The sequence below is a fragment of the Nyctereutes procyonoides genome, unplaced genomic scaffold, assembly GCF_905146905.1.
Source record: "Nyctereutes procyonoides isolate TBG_1078 unplaced genomic scaffold, NYPRO_anot_genome, whole genome shotgun sequence".
NCBI classification, from domain to species: Eukaryota; Metazoa; Chordata; class Mammalia; order Carnivora; family Canidae; genus Nyctereutes; species Nyctereutes procyonoides.
The window spans coordinates 1,144,627-1,167,160 of record NW_026575160.1 but is presented as its reverse complement, the minus strand read 5'-3'; the positions used below and the strand labels follow the sequence as shown (position 1 = coordinate 1,167,160).

Sequence of the window (22,534 nt, the reverse complement as noted above, 5' to 3'; positions counted from 1 at the left end):
TAAAAAAAAAAAAAAAAACAGTCTCTTTTTTCTGTGAAAAATACTATCTTATATGTTACATTATCAAGGGAAAAAGAGCTATAAAAATATAAGTGGTTGAGATGAATGTTGAGGTAGATAATTAATTATTATGCATAGGCTTGCGAGATTCCGGATGCTGTAAGTGTTTTTGGAACTGTGTGGCTTGATGATATGTGTGGGCATGGATTTGTAGAAGTTATGGTGTTGGCTGCAGAACAACAGAAGGATGGGACATTATCTGTTTTCTGCCTCCATCTGAGGGTCAGGACTTAAGCCGATTAGGAGAATGGGTTAGCATTTCTAGTTGAAAAGAACTTTTCCAAGAAATTCATGGCGGGATGCAGGACTGTGATACCGCCATTGTAAGGGCAGATATCTAAGTGTGACATGGAGAATTGTACTGTACTTCGGGCATTATTAGTATTATGATCTCAACTGCACACAAAACCTGGTGTGATCCAAGATAGTCGAATTATACTTTAGCAGTCGTAAAACTCTAGGTGTATCCTGAGAGAAACCCACAACGTTTATAGCTTGGGGCCATCTTCCAAATGATTTATAACCTTCGGACACTTAATCTCAGTGCTGTTGCCAAATTAAGATTGCCTTAACAGAACCTTGACTGTGTAGCTTCATTTTCAAAACCCTTAGTATCCGTTTCCTAGGCATGAGGAATAAATTCTTTTGGCTTTTGTCTGATGCTCTTCCCCCCAAATACTGCCCCTGGAGAGGCAGTAAAATGCAACATTCAGGTGGGAATCAGACCTCTCCAGCCAGGCTCTAATCCTGGCTTCACTGCTCATTGGCTGTGCATCCGGAAGCAGATCCCCCAGCCAGTGCAAGCCTCAGCTCCCTGAAGCAGCACAGGTCAGAGCAAGTCTCTGTACAATGCTCGGCCCAGAAATATTATTGACGACAAGCAGGATGATGATGTACGTGCTGTGAGAGAATGATGACCAGGAGGAGGAGGAGGGCAACACAGATGTGCTCTGTGCTCTCCTGCCTTCTCTGCTTTGCCCATGGGTTCTCAGTGGGAGGGAATGCCTTTTATTTCTACTTTATTTTAATTCTACCTTATAAAGTTTAAAAGACCCAACTTAAATCCCACTTTCTAGAATCTAGCACAGGACCTTGAAGCAATACTTCATTTCAAGATTAAATAAAGATTAAGAATAATATACCTGAACTTAGAGGGGTCTCTTTTCCTTGAAGAAAATGTAAGTCGATATTGCCCAACCTATTAAGATGATACTTGATATCTGTACTTGTGCCTTTTCTTTTAATACCCTTAAATAATAAAAATTTATGAAACAGTATGGTGTAGTGTATGTGTGATCTAAATACTAAAATATCCCCTAAAAACCCCTCAGGCAGGCTGTTTAGATTCATCTTGGGTCCATTTGAAATTCTAGAAACTGCTTTCCGGGGAAACCAATTTTCCCCTCAAGTAATGTTTTCCCACACCCAATTAAGGACAAAAATAATCAGCGGAAGCTCTGTCCAGACAGAAGGGTCAGTGTATGAAAAATTATTCAATATGTGTTCTATGCTAGGAAGAACTAAATCACTTCTCCATTCTAAACCTATCAAAGAAAATAAAAACTTTGAAGTCCCACTTTGTGTTATTTAAATACTTGCCAATTGGTCATATGATATGATTGCCTCTCACATAAACAAGACCTCTTCCCCGTGTGTAGAAAAGGTGATTCTCTTCCACGGCACGTACATCTTACTTGATCTGAAGACAATTCACTTCCCTTTAGCTGTCTGCATTTGTATGTAACACTTACAGTGCCAAGATCAATGATGAAGCAGTCGCCCTTGTTGAAACTGTCCCAGGTGAGAGGAACTTCCGTGGCCCTGACCACTCTCCGACCTTTCACATGCAGGAGCCTCTTAGCAGTCAAGTCATTCGTGAGAACATGATTTAATCCAGATGCCACACCTCCAGCCTGATCAGTAGGAGGAAGACAAAGAAAACAAAACAAAACAAAACAGATAAGGCTTCTAAGTAGATGCAAAAACATACAAAACCTGGTATGGTTATGTGTGTATATGGCACATATACCTGGTCTGGTATATGTGCCAGAACTGTCTGTCAAGCCAAGATAAAATAGCCACCTAAGAGCATGTGAAAAACTTAACTATGCAGAAGAGAATACCTTGGTGAATCAACACTTCTTTTTCTTTTAAGGCCTTCTGCCCCTCCTGTTTTAATCATTCAATTAACAGTGTATGTACTAAGTGTATGTATGTACTAATTAACTTGGTATGTACTAAGAACCGTCAGTGTATAAAACCTGCTACATAAATGAACAGAAGTGGTACCTCTTGTCCTTTGGGAAGGAATGATTCTAAAACCATTAAGTGAGAGACAGACAAGATTCCAGGGAAGAAGAAGACAGGAGGATAGAAGAGAGTCAGAGGTAATAAGAGCAAGTGAGGAGAGAACAAGACACCCCAAAATTCCCATGTCCACACAGTGTTAGGGTAGAGAAGAGGAGCGGAGTGTAGTCAAATGTGGGTGGATCCTATAAATGACCTTTTTTTAACATTATAAAAAAATTTTTCCACTGGGCAGCTCAGTGGTTGAGCATCTCCCTTTGGCTCAGGTCATGATCCTGGGGTTCTGGGATCAAATTCCACATCAGGCTCCCTGCAGGGAGCCTGCTTCTCCCTCTGCCTGTCTCTGCCTCTCTGTGTGTCTCTCATGAATAAATAAATAAAACCTTTAAATTTTTTTTCTTTCTTTCTTTCCCTCTTTCAGTCTCTCTCTCTTCCTCTCTCCCTCCCTCCCTCTCTCTCTCTCCCTCTCTTTCTCCCTCTCTTTCTCTCTCTCTTTCTTTCTTTTCTTTCTTCATCAGGCTTAAGTATTTATATCCTAAATTCGGTTGCACATTTCCAAACAAAACAAAATAAAACTATATTCAATTTAAAAATGCTAAAGAAAACAATTAACTGTATCAAGTACATCTTCTTGCCTTATTTGAAATCAGCTTTTACCTTTTCACTTCCTTTTTTTAAAATTTTTTTCTTTAAAGGTTTTATTATCATTTCTTTAATTAAATGTTAGAAAGGATAATCTTAATTTCCACAATTAATTATGAGGTAATGTGCATAGTAAAGATGCAATGCAAGCAAATCACTTTTATTGCTCAATGCCTCCTACAAAATATGGTAAGAAAATTAGCAGTATAGGAAATCTGTAAAATGATCCAATTTTCAAGTTTATTCATAGGGGCACCTAGGTGGGTCAGGTGATTAAACATCTGACTCTCAGTTTCAGTTCAAGTCATGATCTCAGGGTTATGAGATCGAACCCCAAGTCAGGCTCTATTCAGTGAAGGATCTGCTTGTCCCTCTCCCTCACCTTCTCTCCCTGAGCTCTCGCTCTCTCACAAATAAAAGAATTAAACACTTTTTAAAAATTATTCATAAACATATAGAGTAAATCCAAAGAAAGAAGTTAAGCTGTCTATGTAATCATTAAGACATTCTTGAAATTTCCCCGGACTTTAAATTGCCACCATTCCCCAAGAAAAGACCCTCATGAATAGAAAGGTTTTATTACTATAGGCTAAATGTTGACTGTAGGACAACCATAAATTTTATGAAATATATAATAATTCCTCAATCAATAATTTCATCAAGATTGTCATAAATGAACAAACTAAGTATTATACAATAAAAATAAATCAAGTTTTCATCTATATACTACTGCTCTTAGCCATTTCACCTTTAAAAAAAAATAAGTACATTATGATCTGATAAACAGAGTTAAGAACACTGTCATCTGAAAAAGTCATAAAATATAAAACAGACTAGACTGAGGATACTTAACCTACTGTCACATAGTGAATCATCAGTGAAATCTAGTCTGTGAACATTTAACAGTATTTTAAAAATTAATTTTGTCTTAATATTTGATGTGAAAAAGGCACAAAAGAAAACTGTAAGTTTCATATACATTTGTATTTGATAGTAAGTATTTCTGGAATAGTGCTTGAATTAACCCTAAAAACTCCCAGTCTCTTTCTACCTTCTCAAAGCAGAATGAAAGCAAGATGGATAACCCTTTATATCAGTTACACTATAAACATGGTTTTACTGGCTGTTAGATGTTTGATGGTCGCTATTTATAATCATGGCTAAGAGCTGGGTCTTGCTCAGCTTGGGAAAGAAATTTAAGATAAGGAAGTAGTGGGAAATAATTATCCTTTAGAACTCTCTCAACCCCCTAAAATACCCCATTAAAAAAAACCCTCAGATCAATTAAATGACATAAGAAGACGGTGTTCATGTTGCCTAGCTGAATCTTTCCCTTACACAGGATAACTAAATATGGCTGTTGCTGACTTGGTAATAGGTTTTGCCAAACTGTGCCCATTCCAAACATACACAATACTCTGTTTCATAGAGTAATCTTAAAGAAAACATGCATCCTGGTATTTGAACCATTTATTTATATTGAGAGCATCATAGTATGATTACCAGCTTAGGCACTGAAGTCAGATGGTCACCAGGTCATATACCAGATATTAGACCTTATTAAATAACATAGTTTCTTACACCTCTTGTTTATTTATCTTAATAGGATGTCAATGATAGAAACTGCACCATGGGGGTGCCATTTGATGAAATGAGATGATATACATGAAGTGCTTAGCACATTCTTATAAGCATGAAATTAAACACAAGAGCATAGCCTTTGCTATTCTGGGGCACCCGGGTGGCTTAATCAGTTAAGCATCTGACTCTTGGTTTTGGCTCAGGTCATGATCTCTGTCATGATCTGAGGATCGTGAGATCAAGCCCCGTGTCAGGCTCTAGGCTCATAATGGAGTTATCATGGAGTTTGAGATTGTCTCTCTCTGCCTCTGCCCCTCCCCCTGCTCTCTCTCTCTCTTTCGTTCTCTCTTCTCTCCCTCCCCCCGCATTGCCTCAAAGACTAAAATATAGTCTTTGCTCTTCTGGGTGGCAAATTATCTTTGCTTCCACATTTCCTATTGAGTATTTTGCAACTGCACATATTGTAATCTGCTCGATGTCACTAGTGATAAGACAGTGAACTAATTTTCTTGCTGATAAATTTGACCTCCATTCGCAAATACCTTCTTTCAAAAAAAAAATGCTGATTTGTAGTGATTTTGATATTGATAATTATAATTATCTTATAACTGTAAAATTGCTTTCTTATATCCACTTTTAAATATATATCCAGAAGTTTGATTTCAGAGGTCCTGCTAATAGCCAGAAGGATTAATATCACAAGTTCCTACCGACTGTATACGCACTATGTATTTTATTATTTAATTTGATCCTTAATCCTTAACAACACCTATATGAGAAAGCTGTTGTTACACCCATTATACATTTGAGGAAACTGAGCACAGAAAGCTTACACACTTGCCCTGAGGTAAACAAGTCATATGTAGCAGAAATGGGTTCATAACCAGGGTGATATCATAGTACACGGTTTTAGTAATTACAAGACCCAGCTTATTCAAAATGCTGGTTTCACTGACATAAAAGAAGTTTTAGGATCATTTGACATAAACTGTAGGAACTAATGCAAATTAAATAAAATGAGAAGGCATATATAGTTTCATATTTGGGACTGCTCATAGCCTAGAGTAAAAAAAATGATTTCACAAGAGAAGAGAACCTATTAAGTATTTATCCTCATCTCAATAGCATCACAAACTATTCACTAAGGCTCTGATCAGGTAAAAATAGAAATAAACCACGGCATGGTAATAGACAGATTTAATATATATACTCAGAAGTCTAGTTTACCTCTGACGTTTACAGTCTTCAGTAAGCTAATATGCTCAAAGGGCGAGGCGGGGTCTGCATATCATCTGTTGGAGCATGTCTGATTTTGAAAAGGATTGCTTCTGAAATGTTTCTCTAAGGAGGTATTTCTGAAACTAGCTGGGCACTCCTGGGAACAGGGGGATTGTGAAGGATGGCCAGTCTACAAGGCTCACGGAGGGAATTCCAGAAAAAAAAGGCTGTCCTTCACTGAAGGTTGCCTTAAAAGGAAAGAACTATTTAACTTGTTTGTTTTTTTGCTTGCCTTTTCAGAAGTAAAGCAGTTGAGAATTAGTATTTCAGGCCAAAACACATATATTGTGTTTGTGGCAATGTATGTATATTCGATTTTATGAGGCTGAACCACATATATATTCAACTCAATGGTTTGTTTCTATTTCTATCATTTCCAAGATCAAACCAACTTTTTGGGAAATGTGTGAATAGTCCTTTCTATTAACTGGAATTATAATTGTTATAAATACTGAATTAAGATATTCTAGAATAACTGAGATTCCCAAGTCTTGGGTTATTTGTGGCAAATTCAGAGGTTCTAGAATATCATAAACAAAAACTATTAATAACTAAATTGCCAATATTTATTAACTGAAGTAACTCCACAAAATTTTAACGGGTTTTCTTGTGACAAAATTATTGCAAGCTCCTAACTTTATTAAAAATTAACCTACTAAATGAAATCAAGTCAGAGTATTTCACATATTACACCCATGTTCCACAAACATTTATTGAGCACCTACTATGTGTCCGGCAGGTACCGGCATATATCATTAAGAAAACAGAAACAAAAACAAAACAAAACAACAACAAAAATAAACCCTACCCTCAATGAACTTTCATTCTGTAAAGACATAAGATGTAGATGGATAGGAAGAGAAAGGGGGTCATAAGAGAAACAGTTCAAGAGAGCTGCTTACCTTGTATTTCAGACCTCCTTTGAAATAGCCAACAAAATCAGTAGACTCGTAGCCCTGCAGCTCTCTGCTCTGCACTGGCTTGCCGCCCAGATAGTCATCCAACTGAACGGTAAAGATCGCAGCCGCCGTGCTCTCATCCTGAGTACACTCTTTTCCTGAAACAGCAAAGGACAGCACCTCATTTACCAAGCAAGGAAAAGGATTAAGGCAGAATTTTTGATAAGATAAAGCTCAGGGACACCTGGGTGGCTCAGCGGTTGAGTGTCTGCCTTCGGCCCAGGGCATGATCCTGGAGTCCTGAGATCGAGTCCCACATCGGGCTCCCTGCGTGGAGCCTGCTTCTCCCTCTGCCTGTGTCTCTAATGAGGTTTAGAAGCCCTAACAATACTACAGTTCACATGAGATCCCAATTGAATGTATTCACCAAAGCTGAAGGGAGTCAGCCACATTAATGAAAGAATTGTATTTCTTCATATTCCTCTCTCTCAAAGGGAACCTGTGTAGCAACTTATCTTCTCAGGACAGAAAAAAAAAATACACTAGCTATAAGAGTATTTGACATAGTATCAATTTTGTAACTTGTTGTGGTCAAAGGAAAAAAAATACATATGCAGTTTTGCAATGTGAAAGAACACTAGTGCCATCCTGTCCACCTTCCCATCCATAAATGAGATTACCAATAAAGACACAGATGTAGATTTGCACAGATGTTTTAAGAGGGAAGTTTAAATCAAAGTTAATATCAAAAGTGTTAAGGACAATTGTTTGGCAAAAACATTCTTACTTGAGCACAAGTTGAAACACAAATTTCTTTAGACAGATGTAAATGGCCAGGCATGCAATTAATGAATGACCTAGAAGTAAATTAATTAAATTATACTATCATTTGTTGATGCTTGTGTACTGCTCTGGGCCAAGAAATACCAGTATGAAGAAACTAGAATCCCTGCTCTAAAGAAGTTAAAAGATCCCAAAGAAGCCAATACCAACCTCTGAATGTGAAAACCAGAATCCAATTCAGTGATATCATGCATGGTGATGCAATTTTAGCAATGTTCAGAAACATATGAACTTGCTCTATGAATTTTGCTTATGACCTCATTTCTTTTCCCTCTTCCTTTTTTTAAAGATTGTATTTATTTATTTGAGAGAGTGAGCGGGCAAGAGAGAAGGAGCAGAGGGAGGAGCAGAAGGGGACTGAGAAGCCAATTTCTTGCTGAGCAGGGAGCCTGATGCCTCATGTGGGCTGATTCCAGAACCCCAGGATCACGACCTGTGTGGAAGGCAGATGCTTAAACAACTGAGCTATCCAGGCACCCTTATTTTCCTTTTTCGGATGCCTTTTACCAATGACTTTTACTGATCTCGTTCAGGTTATGATACGTTCTTTGTGTTATTTTATATTATATTGCCATACATTATATTTGTACATATGCTGCAAAATTCCTAAAATTGTTTTGGGGATGTGATGACAGGCACATGATCTCTCCGCTAAAAATTATAGAATGTTAATAAAAAAACAAAGACCTTAATAAATATAAAAGCATAATGTTCATGGACTGTAAGATCCAATATAACAAAGATGTTAATTTTCCCCGAGTTGACCTACAAGCTTAACATTACTCCTATAAAAAAAATCATAGGAAGATTTACTATAGATTACATAAGTTTATTGTAAAACTCATATGAAAAGGCACAGGTCCTGAAAGAGCTAAAACATCTTGACAAAAATAAGCTCGAAGGAATAACTCTATTTGATATTAAGGTTTTACTATACAGGTACAGTAATTAAGACAGCATGGTATCGGGAGAAGGAGAGACATAGATCAACAGACCAAATCTCCTCCACTGGTAACATCTTCCAAACTATGGTACACTTCGGTGTGCTACAGTGGACTAAAGCACAAGCATATAAGCACAGTACATCACAGAATACAAAACCCAAGATACTGATACAATTCTTTTTTTCATATTTCCCCAATTTTATTTGTATTCATCTATGTGTTTAGTTCTCTAAAATTTGATCACATATAAACTCATGTATTCATCATCCTAGTCTAGATACTGTATAGTTCTATCACCAAAAAAAAAAAAATCCCTTATGTTGCCATTTTATAACTACCACATCTCCCACCTACATCACCCAGCTCCCTACCCCATCCCAAAACTCTGATAACAATAAATCCAAAATTCTATGGAACTGAACAGTATGGAAACTTTTGGCTTTTCTTTTTTAAGATTTCTTATTTATTTATTCATGAGAGACACAGAGAGAGAAAGAGGCAGAGACACAGGCAGAGGGAGAAGCAGGCTCCATACAGGGAGCCCAACATGGGACTCGATCCCGGGTCTCCAGGATCACGCCCTGGGCTGAAGGCGGCGCTAAACCGCTGAGCCACCTGGGCTGCCTGACTTTAGTTTTTTTCCCCTCATTCTAATCTCCCGAGGATTCATCAGAGTTGTGTATATCAATAGTTTATTTTTTAATTGCTGAGTAATAGTCTCTGGGATACATTTGCCACAATTTGATGAAATCAGTCACCTGTGGAAGGGTGTCTGGGCTGATTCAAACTTCTGTCTATTCAGATAAAGCTACTGTGGAATTCGTGTGTAGACTTTTACAAGTACATAAATTTTCATTTCTCTGGAATAAATGCCCATGAATGCAGTGCTGGATCATATGGCAGTTTCAAGTCTAATTTTCTAAGAAACCATCAAACTCTTCTTCATAATGGTTGTACCATTTTACGTTTCCCCCTTAAGCAATGTACAAAAATCCAATTTCTCAGCATCTTCGCCAGCCCTTGTATATTACACATTCCCTGACTTGTACACTGTATGCTGTAATCCAATTCTTGGGATTCCCAGTGCCTTGGATAGAGCCTAGCATTGACTAGATATACCACAAATGTTTACTGCTCTCAAATACATTTATGCAAAATTAAAAACTGGAAAAGAGAAACAATGAGGTGAGTGTTTGTAGCGCAGGTCCAGGATGTGCAGAGTAGCTCTATTATTAGCTGTGCTCAGAGACATGATGCTCTAAATAATGAGGGGTAGAGGGTGGCTGCTTTTTTTTTTTTAAGATTTTATTTATTCATGAGAGACACAGAGCGAGCGAGCGAGAGAGGCAGAGACACAAGCAGAGGAAGAAGCAGGCTCCATGCAGGGAGCCCGAAGTGGGACTCGATCCCAGGTCCCCAGGATCAGGCCATGGGCCACAGGTGGTGCTAAACCTCTGAGCCACCCGGGCTGCCCAGGGTGGCTGCTTTTAAACTGCTAGGTACAAAGCTGAAATGGTTTTTATGGAAGGACCAGTGCAACAACTTGTAAGTCAAATGCGACAATTTCTTATTTGTAAAGAAAAAAATAATACAGAAGCAATCTGAGATATGCACAGGTATTATGGAAAGCCTTTGAGAGAGAGCAGGAAAGAGGATCCTCCCTCTCCTCTTCTCCTCTGTATGTCCTGCTGCTTCTTGTGTGCCCTTTGCTTCTCTTACCTGGCCTGTTTCTTGATTTTTATCCTACGTACCTTTCTACCCTAATCGGATTTTAACTTCGCTCCCCTTCAGCTTCCTTCCCACTGATCCTTTAGTTAAACTGCCTTTCTCCCTAAACTTTCCACTCTTCCCCCCTGGAACTTTTCCTCAATCTGTCTCTCTGATTAATCATCATGAATTCATCCAAATTTAGCTCTCAGGTTAGAATATTCTGGATGAAATCCAGCTTGCTTCAGGGAACTAAAGTAGGAAGGGCTGTAGAACAATTCCATCTAACAGCTCCACGGACCATTTTGTGCTAAACTTTTCCACGTTCCCCAAGATTTTCTCTCGGACAAGATCCCTTCCAATTACCCTTTTCTTTTTTTTCTGTCAAAGCTTCTCTCCTCCCCTGCTTCCCCATAACTGCAGATACTGTCTCTTTCACAGTGTCTAGCATGTTCTACCTGTGTTGTATCACTTTTTATCTTCTTGTATCTTTGAGATTATAAACTTTCAGAGAGGGTTCATAAACTATTCATATGCAAAAATGCCTTACACAATGCTGGGCACTTTCAATAATTACTGAATGAATTAATTTATTAATACACTATTAACTTCAGTTTTAGATCATTAAAATCATGAAGTGTGGGGCACCTGGGTGGCTCAGTTACTTAAGCATCTGCCTCCTGCTCAGGCCATGATCCCAGGGTGCTGGGATCCAACCCCATGTCGCCACATGGGGGGGGCACATGGGGCTTCCTGCTCAGCGGGGAGCCTACTTCTTCTCCTCCTTCTGCCTACCACTCCTCTGCTGGTGCACTCTCTTTCTCTGTCAAATAAATAAAATCCTTAAAAAAAAAAAAAAAGACTGAAAAAAGTCATAAAGTGTTTCTGCCCAAAGCATTTTCTATTACAGTTTTCAAAATTGGTGAACACTAAATGAATAATTGAGTTAATGTGAATCTGTAAGTCCTAAAAAACAATTTGCTTAATAAGTGAGTTTCTTTGCATAAGAAAGAACCTATAGCATAAACCCCCTCCTAAAATAAACAAAACCCACAAACTGTGTTCAAAACTTCTTGCAGTCTTCTGATAAAGTCAAACTTAACTGCTGTCTACAGCAAGATATGAAGTCCCTTCACATCTCAATTCACCAAAATTACAAATGGGGCATTTCAGACACTTTGATTCATTCTAGATCCAAGTTCTGAATAGAAAGGCCAAGTTGAGGACATTACTATTTTATCTGGCATCATTCATTTATAAACATGGTCTTATATTAAGGTTTCAGTGAATTCTGGTATAAGATATAAATAGATCCTGTCTATAACAGGAAAAGTGACACTACACTGGGAAGCCAAAATGTATCTGGAATTCAGCTTAAGCTTCCTAGGGTAAGCACAAAATCTTAATATCAAACGCTATAATAAAAAATCCTTCTTCCTCTTTGTATTTCTCATTTGGAGTGTGTTTCAGGTAGTGTGTTCACTACCATTGGGAACATCACTCCTTAAGGTTTCCTGCCATTTTATTTAAAATCTTCAAATGTCAGAAATAAAAATGATGGCTTTTCAAGGACTGTGTGTGTGTGTGTGTGTCCAAGGCAGGCAAGCTAGTTTTAAAAGAAGGCAAGAAGTCTCAGATAATCGGCACGTTGTTAGATGGGGTGTGCCCCCTGGCACAGGATCTTCCAGGGAGAGGCTGGACATTCAGGATGTTTACGAGTAAAAGTAGAAGGTGGAAAAAGTAGAGCACACAAGGCCCAGTATTCTGACAACCTGGCCCAAGTGCAGCCCAAAATAATTACTACTCCTGAAGGAGCTGTTTTGTTTCCCACTGTATCCTTGTTCAAATAGCTAAGTAATAATAATAATAATACGATTACAGTAAAGCAACTCATCTAAAAAAATAAATATGCCATATCAAGCTATTCATTTATATTGAAAATATCTATTTTTTTTTCTCCTTTCCATCCAGGATCGCCAACATCCCGATCAACAGGAATATTCTGTTAGCCACACGTGCGAGCAGTATGGTGCAAGTGGATTCTGATTTAAAGTCGCCCAGACCATTAACTGCCGAAATTTGTAGAGAAATAGAAGCCGGGGCCCAAGGGCAAAAAAATAAAAATGAATTAATTAGAGAAAAGGGCGGCAGGAGGGGGGAGGTACTTCTCGCCAGCTGCGGCGGATGCCTACCAACTCGTCTGACTTGGTCTCCTCGCCCACCGGGAAACCAGGACTGAACCTGTCGGACAGCAGGTGAGCGGGCAGGTGAGCGGGCAGGTGAGCGGGCAGGTGAGCGGGGCTCGGCCGCAGCCTGGGTGCGCTAAGCAGCGGGAGGGGGGCGGCAGCGGGGTTTCCAATCTGGAGGTGAAACGGGGAGACGCGAGAGGAGCCAGCCTCCAAGCCCCGAGATCCGCCCGGCGGAGGTCCAAGCCCGCGGGCTCAGGCTGCTCCCCACGTCCCCGGCCCCGCGTTTGCAGGCGCGCCCGCAAGAGCGGACTCCGGCGCGAAGAAGGCGGCCAGCCCCACGGGGGCCGCCCGGAGGGGACCCGACAGGCGCGACGGGTCCCCGGGCCCTCCCCACGCCACCCCGCCGCACCCCACCTCCAGCCTTCAAATCCCAGCCTCCCCGCCGCCTCGCCCCTCCCCGACCTGTGCGCGTCGGGGTCCCCCGGCCTGCGCACCCCCCTGAGCCCCCCAGGCCTGCACCCCCTTACCCAGCCAGAGGTGCAGGCGGTAGGTGAAGCCCCGGCTCGCCTGGGCCTCGTGCAGCACCAGGTTGGCATCGCCCTCCGCCCCCGACTGCGCCGCCCCTGCCTGCGCGCCCCCCCCCCGCCTGCGCCCCCGGCCTGCGCCCCCTTGCCTGCTCCCCCACCGCCTGCGCTCCCCCTGCCTGCTCCCCCAGTCTGCTCCTCCTGCCCGCTCCCCCTGCCTGCGCCCTCCCTGCTTGCGCCCCCCCGCCTGCGCTCCCCCTGCCTGCTCCCCCTGCCTGCTCCCCCTGCCAGCGCTTCTCCCTCGCCTGCGCTCCCCCTGCCTGCTCCCCCTGCCTGCGCTTCTCCCTCGCCTGCGCTCCCCCTGCCTGCGCCCCCAGCCTGGGCTGCCCCCCCGCCTGCGCCCCCCTGCCTGCGCCCTCCCTGCTTGCGCCCCCCCGCCTGCGCTCCCCCTGCCTGCTCCCCCGGCCAGCGCTTCTCCCTCGCCTGCGCTCCCCCTGGCTGCGCCCCCAGCCTGGGCTCCCCCCCACCCGCCTGCGCCCCCCTGCCTGCGCCCTCCCTGCTTGCGCCCCGCCGCCTGCGCTCCCCCTGCTTGCTCCCCCCGCCTGCGCTCCCCCCCCGCCTGCGCCCCCTTACCCAGCCAGAAGTGCAGGCGGTAGGTGAAGCCGCGCCTCGCCTGGGCCGTGTGCAGCACCAGGTAGGCATCGCCCACGTAGAAGTCGCCGTGAGCGCTCGGGGGCACCGGCACCAGCTCGAGCCTCTCCACCCGCCAGACCTGCAGCCCCGCCTCCTTGCCGGCTCGGGCGAACTCTTCGTGGTACAGCCCCTGGGCCATGGCTCCGACGGGCACTGCTCGGGGAGAGGGCGCGGGACCTCGACGACCTGCAGGTCGGACCGAGCCGAGACCTGCGCCAGGGACCCGGCCCGGCGCGACTTTATAGCTCTCGCCCGGCGGGGAGGCGGGGCTGGGGGCGGGGGCGGGGGCGGGGGCGGGGGCGCCTTGGCGCTCGGATCGCCGCGGCGGGTGCCGAACTCCCACGCCCTGCTCCGAGTTAGCAGGAGAGTCCCGAGCTCAAAAATCGTGAGACCCGGAGGCAATTTACAGAGACTCCTGGAAATGCCTTCTAACCTAAGGACATTTCTTTGCTGACAGTAAATGGAGGAGATCAGCAACTTAAACTCTGGTGGGCGATCCTTTTTTAAAAAAAAGAGAGGGGATCCCTGGGTGGCTCAGGGTTTGGCGTCTGCCTTCGGCCCAGAGCGTGACCCTGGAGACCTGGGATCGAGTCCCACGTCGGGCTCCCTGCATGGAGCCTGCTTCTCCCTCTGCCTGTGTCCCTGCCTCTCTCTGTGTATCTAATGAATGAATACATAAAATCTTTAAAAAAATAAAAATTAAATAAAAATAAAAGAAGGGAAAGAGAGAAAATTGGCTGTCTATGTATCACTAACTCCTTCATTTACCGGCCAGTCTCTCCATTCCTGATAGCCGAAATTTCCGTCTTGATCTGTGCAATTTGAAAATGCCATGAAAAACGTGTCAGGTTTCTTGGAAAGGTGAAAATCTGGAAGGCTGGTGGTCCTAATGCAGAGGACAGAGCTCTCGCAAATGCCCTGGGGTTCAGGAGCTGTGGTTAAGCTCTTTGCCACCTGCTTTCTTTGGCCTGGAAGGTTTCTGAAAAAAACGAGCCCTCCTCCTGGGGTGTTCTCGCGCTGCACAGGGTCTGTGCTAATAGGCGCAGTTTGCCTTGTGAGTTACCTGGTACCTGGCTTCAAGCGGCTGAGTTCTCATTGTTCACCCTACAGTTTTTGCTTTGGCAGCACTATACCATTCGTGTGGAATTTTACTCTTTACTTTGCATTCTTTTAACCGAAGCTGGTATGGCAAAGGATTTTGTTACTGAAAAAGCAAATCGCTCAGGATCTGAAGATTAAGAAAACTGATTTTTATGCATGTGCATTTTCTTGTACTGTTATCTCAAATTACAAGAGTCCCCAAAAGGTCACTAATAATGTACAAGTCAATTTTTCCTTGATTAATTTATGTTTGTATGTAGATATTAGGTGACTATGGGAAAAAATTCAAAAGTACAAAGTTGTGAAATACAAAATTTCAACTGCCACCCAGTTGCTTTCCCCAGAAGCAGCTAAGTTATCAACTTCTTCTGTATTTTTCCAAAAACACTCTTTTATCTACAAGAATATAGATAATATAGTTATTTTTTTCTCTAATAGAAATGGTACTATGCACACTGTTCTGAAACAATATATCAATATATATTAATACTCAATGCTCCTAGAGGTGCCTTCTTTACTCTGTGGTAAATACTAATATCATCTTAAAATGTACTGTAGCTTCATCTGACCAAGTTCATAGACACTTAAATGTTTTCTATCTTTTGCTAATACAATGTTATAAACACCATTTTTAATATACTTTTTTCTACTCATGCATTATTATAACTGTGAGTTAAATTCCTAGAAATATAATCGCTGGAGGGGTTGGAATTAAATGATTTTGATGATAGTGATGATAATTATGAAAGCAGTCATTACTCTTTATTGTTCTGCAGCGGTGGGCTATGGTACATCAATTCCTGCCTACATCTCTTAGTTCTGAGGCTTTCAGCAAGTTAGTGAACTGTAGTAAGTCTCAGGTTCCTCACCTATAAAATGGAAAAATAATAGTATTCACTATAAAGACTGTTATTTGCATTGAATGAGATGACACAAGTAAAGCATCTGTATGTGTTACATAGGGAATGCTCACTAATCATGAGCTACTATGGTAGGCTTCCACGTAGGCTTTCTTTTGCTTCTCTGGGTACTTTCTCCATCCTTCTGATCCTACAGTCTTCTTGTAGGGATGATAACATAGACTAAAGCACTGGTCTTTCATGACCACTAGTTTAGAGTTTGGTTGGTAATCAAAGTGGGAGAGGAGAGCAAGGTCAGAATATTTATTTACTTGGTTTCTTCTACCAACAATCACTAACTCTATGTGGCTTTCTCTCTCTCTCTCTCTCTCTCTCTCTCTCTCTCTCGCTCGCTCGCTCTTTGTTTCCAGCAACCAGGTGCATTATAATTCTTGGTTTATCTGTCCTACTTCTTTATATAGCCTACAAAAAAAGAAAAAAAAAAAAGCACAACTTCTGGGATTTTCCTGTTTTGTGAATATCATGTGTTTATAGATTGAGATGCTGATTGATAAATATTAATAGCTATATTCTCTTTTTCCCCCTCCTAACCAAAACAATAATAGGTAAGTATAATGAGGCTCATTTTATAGATGAGGGAACTAAGTAAGGCTTTGTGATTTGTCAAAGGTTGTCTAGCTAGGAATGGCTGAGGAGGAATTCAAGCTCAGTATGTCTCATTCAGAAGTACATTCTATTTACCAAAACTCATTCTCTCAGTCCAATGATTTGTCTAGGATTTGCTCACATAAATATACTTCATATTTTTATTTCTTCCAGTTTATACCCCAAGAAGCATCTGATCTAATATGTCCCATGTAGCTCCAGGAAGTTTAGTCTTAACTGAGCCATTATATCTCTCGGTTTTCTTTTCTGTACAGGAGAAAGACTTTGTTCTCTTCCTTCCTCTTGTGAAAAATTATGAGAACTGATAATCTGGATACAAGATAATGTAAAAATCAGATTCATCAGTTCAGTTTCAGTTTCAGCAATAATTCCTTTCCGGTTAGTGAAGGGATTCCTTTTAATGAAGTAATAAAAAATAAAAGGAAATGATTTCTTTTTAGTGAAGTAATTGAAAAAAGAACTTTAGTATGGATAAGCAGAATTTCCTCTTGCTTAAGCAGGACTAGGGTAAGGCAGGTGAAGCACCTGCCTGGGATGCAAAATATAGGAATGAAACAGAAAAGCTCAGTGATCAAGACCAATCATCTCTCTCTCTTCTTCTTCTTCTTTTTTTTTTTTTCCAGAGAGAGAGAGAGAGAAAGAGAGAGAGAGAGATGAGGGGCAGAAGAAAGGGAGAAAGAGAGTCTCAAGGAGACTCCATGCCCAGCACAGAGCCTGATACAGGGCTGGATCTTATGAACCCTGAGATCATGACTGAGCTGAAATCAACAGTTGGGCTCTTAACTGATTGAGCCACCCAGGCTCCCCAAGATCAATTATTTTTTTTAAGGCAGTATCATAACAAATCAAAATTGATGCAAAAACCATGACAAATATTAAAAGTTTTCAAATTAAGGTAGAATTGATAATAATGCTATCTGGGGCCATGTTGGAGACTAAGGCAGAGGAAAAATGCTGATCTTCCTTTACTTAAAATTTTGATATTTGGTTTGTCTTTTTTTGCATTAATTTTAGTATTTTTACAAGTAACATATTGAAATATTATTGATTTTGATGAAATCCTTTTTCCATTTCCCTTAGATTTTGTGCCTGAGGTAACTCACTTCTACTACATGAGTTCTGTCCTGACTAAGCAGCCTCCAGACTTCAGTTTGCAGCTTCTTGTTAGACAGACCTCCCTAAATTGATCCTGCCAAGATCACGTTCAGCTTGTCCAAAACAATCAATCTCATCATTCTCTCCAAACATGCTTCTCCTCTTCTTCCTAATTTCATTAACATGATGTAATTTTGACTCAGCGTTCTCATTTTGTGTCCACAGTTAATCAACCAGGGTATCCAAAATGCTTCTCAGTCCATCCCAGTGGCCTACTTTCTTGCTCTTGCTTTGAGTCTCATCTTGAGGAGAGGTATGCCTGGAAGTGAATGGCCTGGTTTATTTAGGCCTTTGAAGTAGGCTGAGGAATGGCCCCTGCACTTTTCAACTGACTGAACTTGGACACGTTACCTAACATTACTGTGTCTCATTTTTCTCACTTGTGGAATGGGAATACTGATTTTAAAAAAAAATACCTCATAGGAGTGTCATGATTATTAAGTGAATAAATAGACACAAACTTGGAATCACCCCTGACATATAGGAAGTTGAATTTCATAAATTCAACTGAAATTGATAGTGGCTAATCCACTCTCTAAATCCACTCCTATGAGAACAATATTTGTAATTCTGAAGGAGATAAGGACTGCCCATTTTCCATACAAAAAAGTTTCCTAAAACCAGATAACAAATTCCCTTCCATGTCTAGATTTTCTCTCTCTCAAATTCTAGACTCTTAAGAGTAGAATATTTTCTCCCCTTTGTGTTATAGTACTTTTTCCATATCTGTCTTACCAATTCTTTACGTTTTAATTAAAGATGCATCGATTCTAGGGCGCCTGGGTGGCTCACTCGGTTAAGTATCTGCCTTTGGCTAAGGTCTTGATCCCAGAGTCAGAGCTGGGGATTGAGCCCCACACCTGGCTCCCTGCTCAGCAGGGAGCCTTCTTCTCCCTCTGCCCCCCCCCCTTTGCTCATCTGCATGAGCTCTCTCTCTCTCAAATAAATAAAATCTTAAAAAAAAAAAGAAAGATACATAGATTCAACATCATTATTACCCTGGCTCCACTGAATTTCAGCATCCTGCATGCTTCCGGTGATCTTGATATGCAGTACATTGCAAAGTGTGTTTTAGCTCACAAGATTGTAGGCTCACTCACAGACTTGTGTCTCACCATTTTCTTCTCCGGCCTTAGGATAACACATGCTCAATTGGTGTGGTTGAATAGCTTATTTTGGACTAAATGACTTTTTATTATTATTTTTTTTTATCCATTTACAAATACTCTCTTAGTCCAGGTCTGAACAACCAAGGTAAGTAGGTCTTTTACTGAAAATCCCAAGGTGTGAAGACTGTGGTTAAATTCAAGACAGGTGTTCTTCTAGAAGGCTAATGCTCAGGGGAAATGTTGCACAGTTTGATCCTTGAAATAAATAACAATGTTCAAGAATATAATTGATTCATTGTGCAATGAGTTGGAATGAGTTGATAAACCAAAAATAAAAACATACTAACAAAAAAAAATTGTTTCCAAGTGATCTTCATTCCTCAAGGTGCAGAATCTTAGAGCTCAGAGGATCTTATTTCCATCACTGAATTGTGACCACAAAATTGTGGAAATTAAATATATGCAAAAGACAGGAAGTGTATATATATTTTTTTCCAGGAGAGGGAAAGTCTTTAAAGTTGGTATTTATTTGCTTTCTTTTCTCTATAAATGTATAATGTCATTAAAAATACAATTGTTTTATTGGTAGTCCTGCTGAATAGCAATAACTTTTGTTTGATTTACCAAATGATTTAAGAGTTTAAGTATGGAACCCGGCATCAGAAGAGTTGAGTGTTGTGAGGATTAAAAGCAATAATGTATGCCAAAGCTGTGAGAACACAATCAATAAACACAGTTAATAATTAGCAAGATCCCTTAGCCCCAGTACCTATCAAAGCCATGTGATTATTAAAAGTGAAAAATGCACTCTAGGGAAATTGTATTTAAATTGTTCCTGATTATACTAGACAAACTAGAACTTCAAAAAAAATTCACCTTTTTCTTTTTTTAGTTTCATTTGGATTATACAACTTTCCCTTTCGTTAATTAATTTAAAATTACACATAATACTATGATGACATGGTCACGTCTCAGTACCTTGGCGAAGGTTTTATTGGTTTTGAATGATTGCTGTTTTGATAAATCATTCATTTCTTGTAAAACTACTTACTGCCCCAGGTTGATTCAGCAACTTCCTTTTTAATATCTTCATTATACATAAATCATTTATTATTTTTATTGTATAGGAAATAGCTAACCCCTGCAAGACTGTTGAGAGGAAACCCCATCATTATTTTAGTTTACATATTAGAAAATGCTTATGACAAAAAGAAAGTTTGAGAATCTAAAGTCTCATGGAGATTTATGATGTAAAATGATAATTTTTGCTTTAAGTTTACGTTTATGCAGATAGAGATATAAAGATAATTCTGGTTTTAAAATATGATAAGATTGAGGCTAACGTGCTTGAGACTAAAGTAGCTATTTTTTTGCCTGATTTTTCTAAATGTATCTATTTATTAATTATCACAATTAGCATTTCATTTAGTTTTGTTTGTGTGTAGCCGTGATTTGACCAGCCTTGAGAAATAATTTAGGATTTTCAAGGACTATGTCAACAACTACTTAGAATATTTAAATGTCAGAGCTGTATGACCATAGAGAATGATGGAAATCAAACATGATCAGATCATCATTTTATGTGCAGGTACTTACAAAAATAAGGTTAATTAATTCACTTAAACCAAATACCAGGTTGTTTAAAAGAGTTAAAGGCAAGAGGCCTGGGTGGCTCAGCAGTTGAGTGTCTGCCTTTGGCTCAGGTCATTTTCCTGGGATCCTGGGGTCCTGTGATGGAGTCCCACATCCCGGTCCCTGCAGGGAGCCTGCTTCTCCCTCTGCTATATTTCTACCTCTCTCTCTCTCAGTGGCTCTCATGAATAATTAAATAAAATCTTTAAGAAAAATAAAATAAAAAATAAAAGTTAAAGGCTTAAAAGACCTGCTTCTCACTGACCATAAATTCTTCCTTCAGCAAATTCTATCCTTGACTTAACATCTCTTTATTTGAGTTTAAATTAAGCAATTTGCTATTCCTTTGACTCTAGCTTCCTCTTATCTTGATACTTTGAGGCTTTCCAAAAATCACAGGCTTCTATGGACTACTCAAATTGATTGAAAGGATTTTTGAAGAGTTTGTTGTTTTGTTTTTGTTTTGTTTTTTTTGTTTTTGTTTTTGTTTTTTTTTACGTATTTCAGAGAACACTGTTCTGAAGCTGGCAAAGCGGAGCCTCATCACTTCCAGGTCTGCTCAGTCTCTCTCCTGAAGTGACAAAGATTAAAAGTAAGCCATTCCATAATTATCCCCTAGATCCTTGGTGCTCATGCTCCCAGCTGAGGCTCACTGAGGAAAAAAGTGGTAGGCAGTTTGTTTCACGAAAGAAATTGTGGGGCATTGTGATACTTGGGAGACTTCTGAAAAGCAAGAATCATTCTTATTTTTCCCACTATTTTTTAATTTTAATATTTATTGTAAATTTTTCTGATTACAATAGTTACATTTACTGAAGACAATTTTGAAAGTATCAACTACAAATAAGATTCAAATTATCTCTAATCATACAACCCACAGATAAGTTCTGATAACATTTTAAACAAAATTAAGATCATGATATGAAACTCTACCTTTTTAAATTATTATTATTCATGAGAAACACAGAATGAGACTCAGAGACATAGGCAGAGAGAGAGGGAGAAGCAGGCTCTCTGTGGAGACCCCAATTTGGGACTCAATCCCAGGACCCTGGGATCACGCCCTGAGCCATAGGCAGATGCTCAACCACTGAGCCACCCAGGCATCCCAAAAAAGAGTAGTCTTATATGGTTTTTAGAAGAATAAAAGGGGGCATGATTGGAGAATACTTTAGAAGTATCTATCACATTTTTATTTTTTTTAAAGATTCTATTTATTTATTCATGAGAGACACAGAGAGAGAAAAAGAGAGGCAGAGACACAGGCAGAGGGAGAAGCAGGCTCCATGCAGGGAGCCAGATGTGGGACTCGATCCCAGGATTCCAGGATCACACCCTGAGCCTAAGGTGGACACTCCACCGCTGAGCCACTCAGGCATCCCATCCATCAAATTTTTAAAAAGAAATATAATTTGATCCATCAGTTTCACTTCTACAAATCAATTCTTCAGAAAGAGTGGTATTCATATGCAAAGTTATATATAAAATCCTGTAGGTTTAAATACTATTTGTAAAGCAAAAAGCCTAGAAAGAAAAACTAAAAGTACATTAATGTAAGATTAGTACATCAATATAATGTGTCGGAAGGCAGCAATTTTTCAATTAGCAATAATCACGCCTCGGATAAACTTCATTGGCTATCATACTGCCACTGCGCAAAGCTAGGCAGCAATTTTTAAATGAGATAAATGTTTATGTACTTCCCTTTAAAAAATAGTGCATGGTAAGTACAAATTGCAAGGTAAAAGCAAAAGGGTTACCATTTTGGTTCATGTACGCATATTTACATGTATGTATATATGTGTATTTATCTGTATACTTATGATAATGATGATGGTTATGTTGATACTAATGATATAGCAAATATATACTGGCCTCCTACCTTGTGCTAAGCCCTATCCTAAGCACGCTACATGAATAGACTCAACTAACCCTTAAAAACTACCCTACCAGCTGGGAATTATTTTTCTCCCTTTTTGAAAGACCACAAACAATTTACCCAAGACACACTGTAGGTGACAGAACTGGAATTGATTTCAACGGTTTGTGTTCAGAATTGCATCTCTTAAACCTTTCATTGAAATTCTCTGAACAGGTCCAGCCTGAAACAGGGTGACAGACCACACAGCCTGGTTAGAGTTGTCAAGCTCTCAGAGTCTCACAGATGCTAGATTCTCCTCTGAGCCATCCAGGAATCTTTGGAGAGCTCTTGGCATTTTTTTTAAAGACCTGGGCTCCTTTTCTTCTCCAACAATATGTCATTGGAATCTATCTTTGATGTCTTAATTAATACCTCTAGGGAATAAGATGGAAAGTCAATGAATATGATATATTAAGGCCCTAT

The 22,534-nt window shown here is 40.4% G+C and overlaps 1 protein-coding gene and 1 non-coding gene across 2 annotated transcripts in view; both read right to left on the bottom strand.

Moving 5' to 3' along the window:
* The window catches only part of SCIN (scinderin), a 76,817-nt gene extending 62,914 nt beyond the window's left edge, over nt 1-13,903 (bottom strand). Inside the window, exons 1-3 of the mRNA XM_055314833.1 lie at nt 13,608-13,903; nt 6,771-6,925; nt 1,812-1,973 (exon numbers count right to left, since the gene is read on the bottom strand). Coding sequence (XP_055170808.1) covers nt 1,812-1,973; nt 6,771-6,925; nt 13,608-13,806 — 516 coding nt within the window. The 5' untranslated portion in view covers nt 13,807-13,903. The remainder of the gene's footprint in view (nt 1-1,811; nt 1,974-6,770; nt 6,926-13,607) is intronic.
* A 7,809-nt stretch (nt 13,904-21,712) lies between these two features.
* Nucleotides 21,713-21,853, bottom strand: LOC129503010 (U4 spliceosomal RNA). The gene has a single exon (XR_008663100.1). It is a non-coding gene; the product is annotated as a U4 spliceosomal RNA (small nuclear RNA).
* Nucleotides 21,854-22,534: the final 681 nt, after the last annotated feature.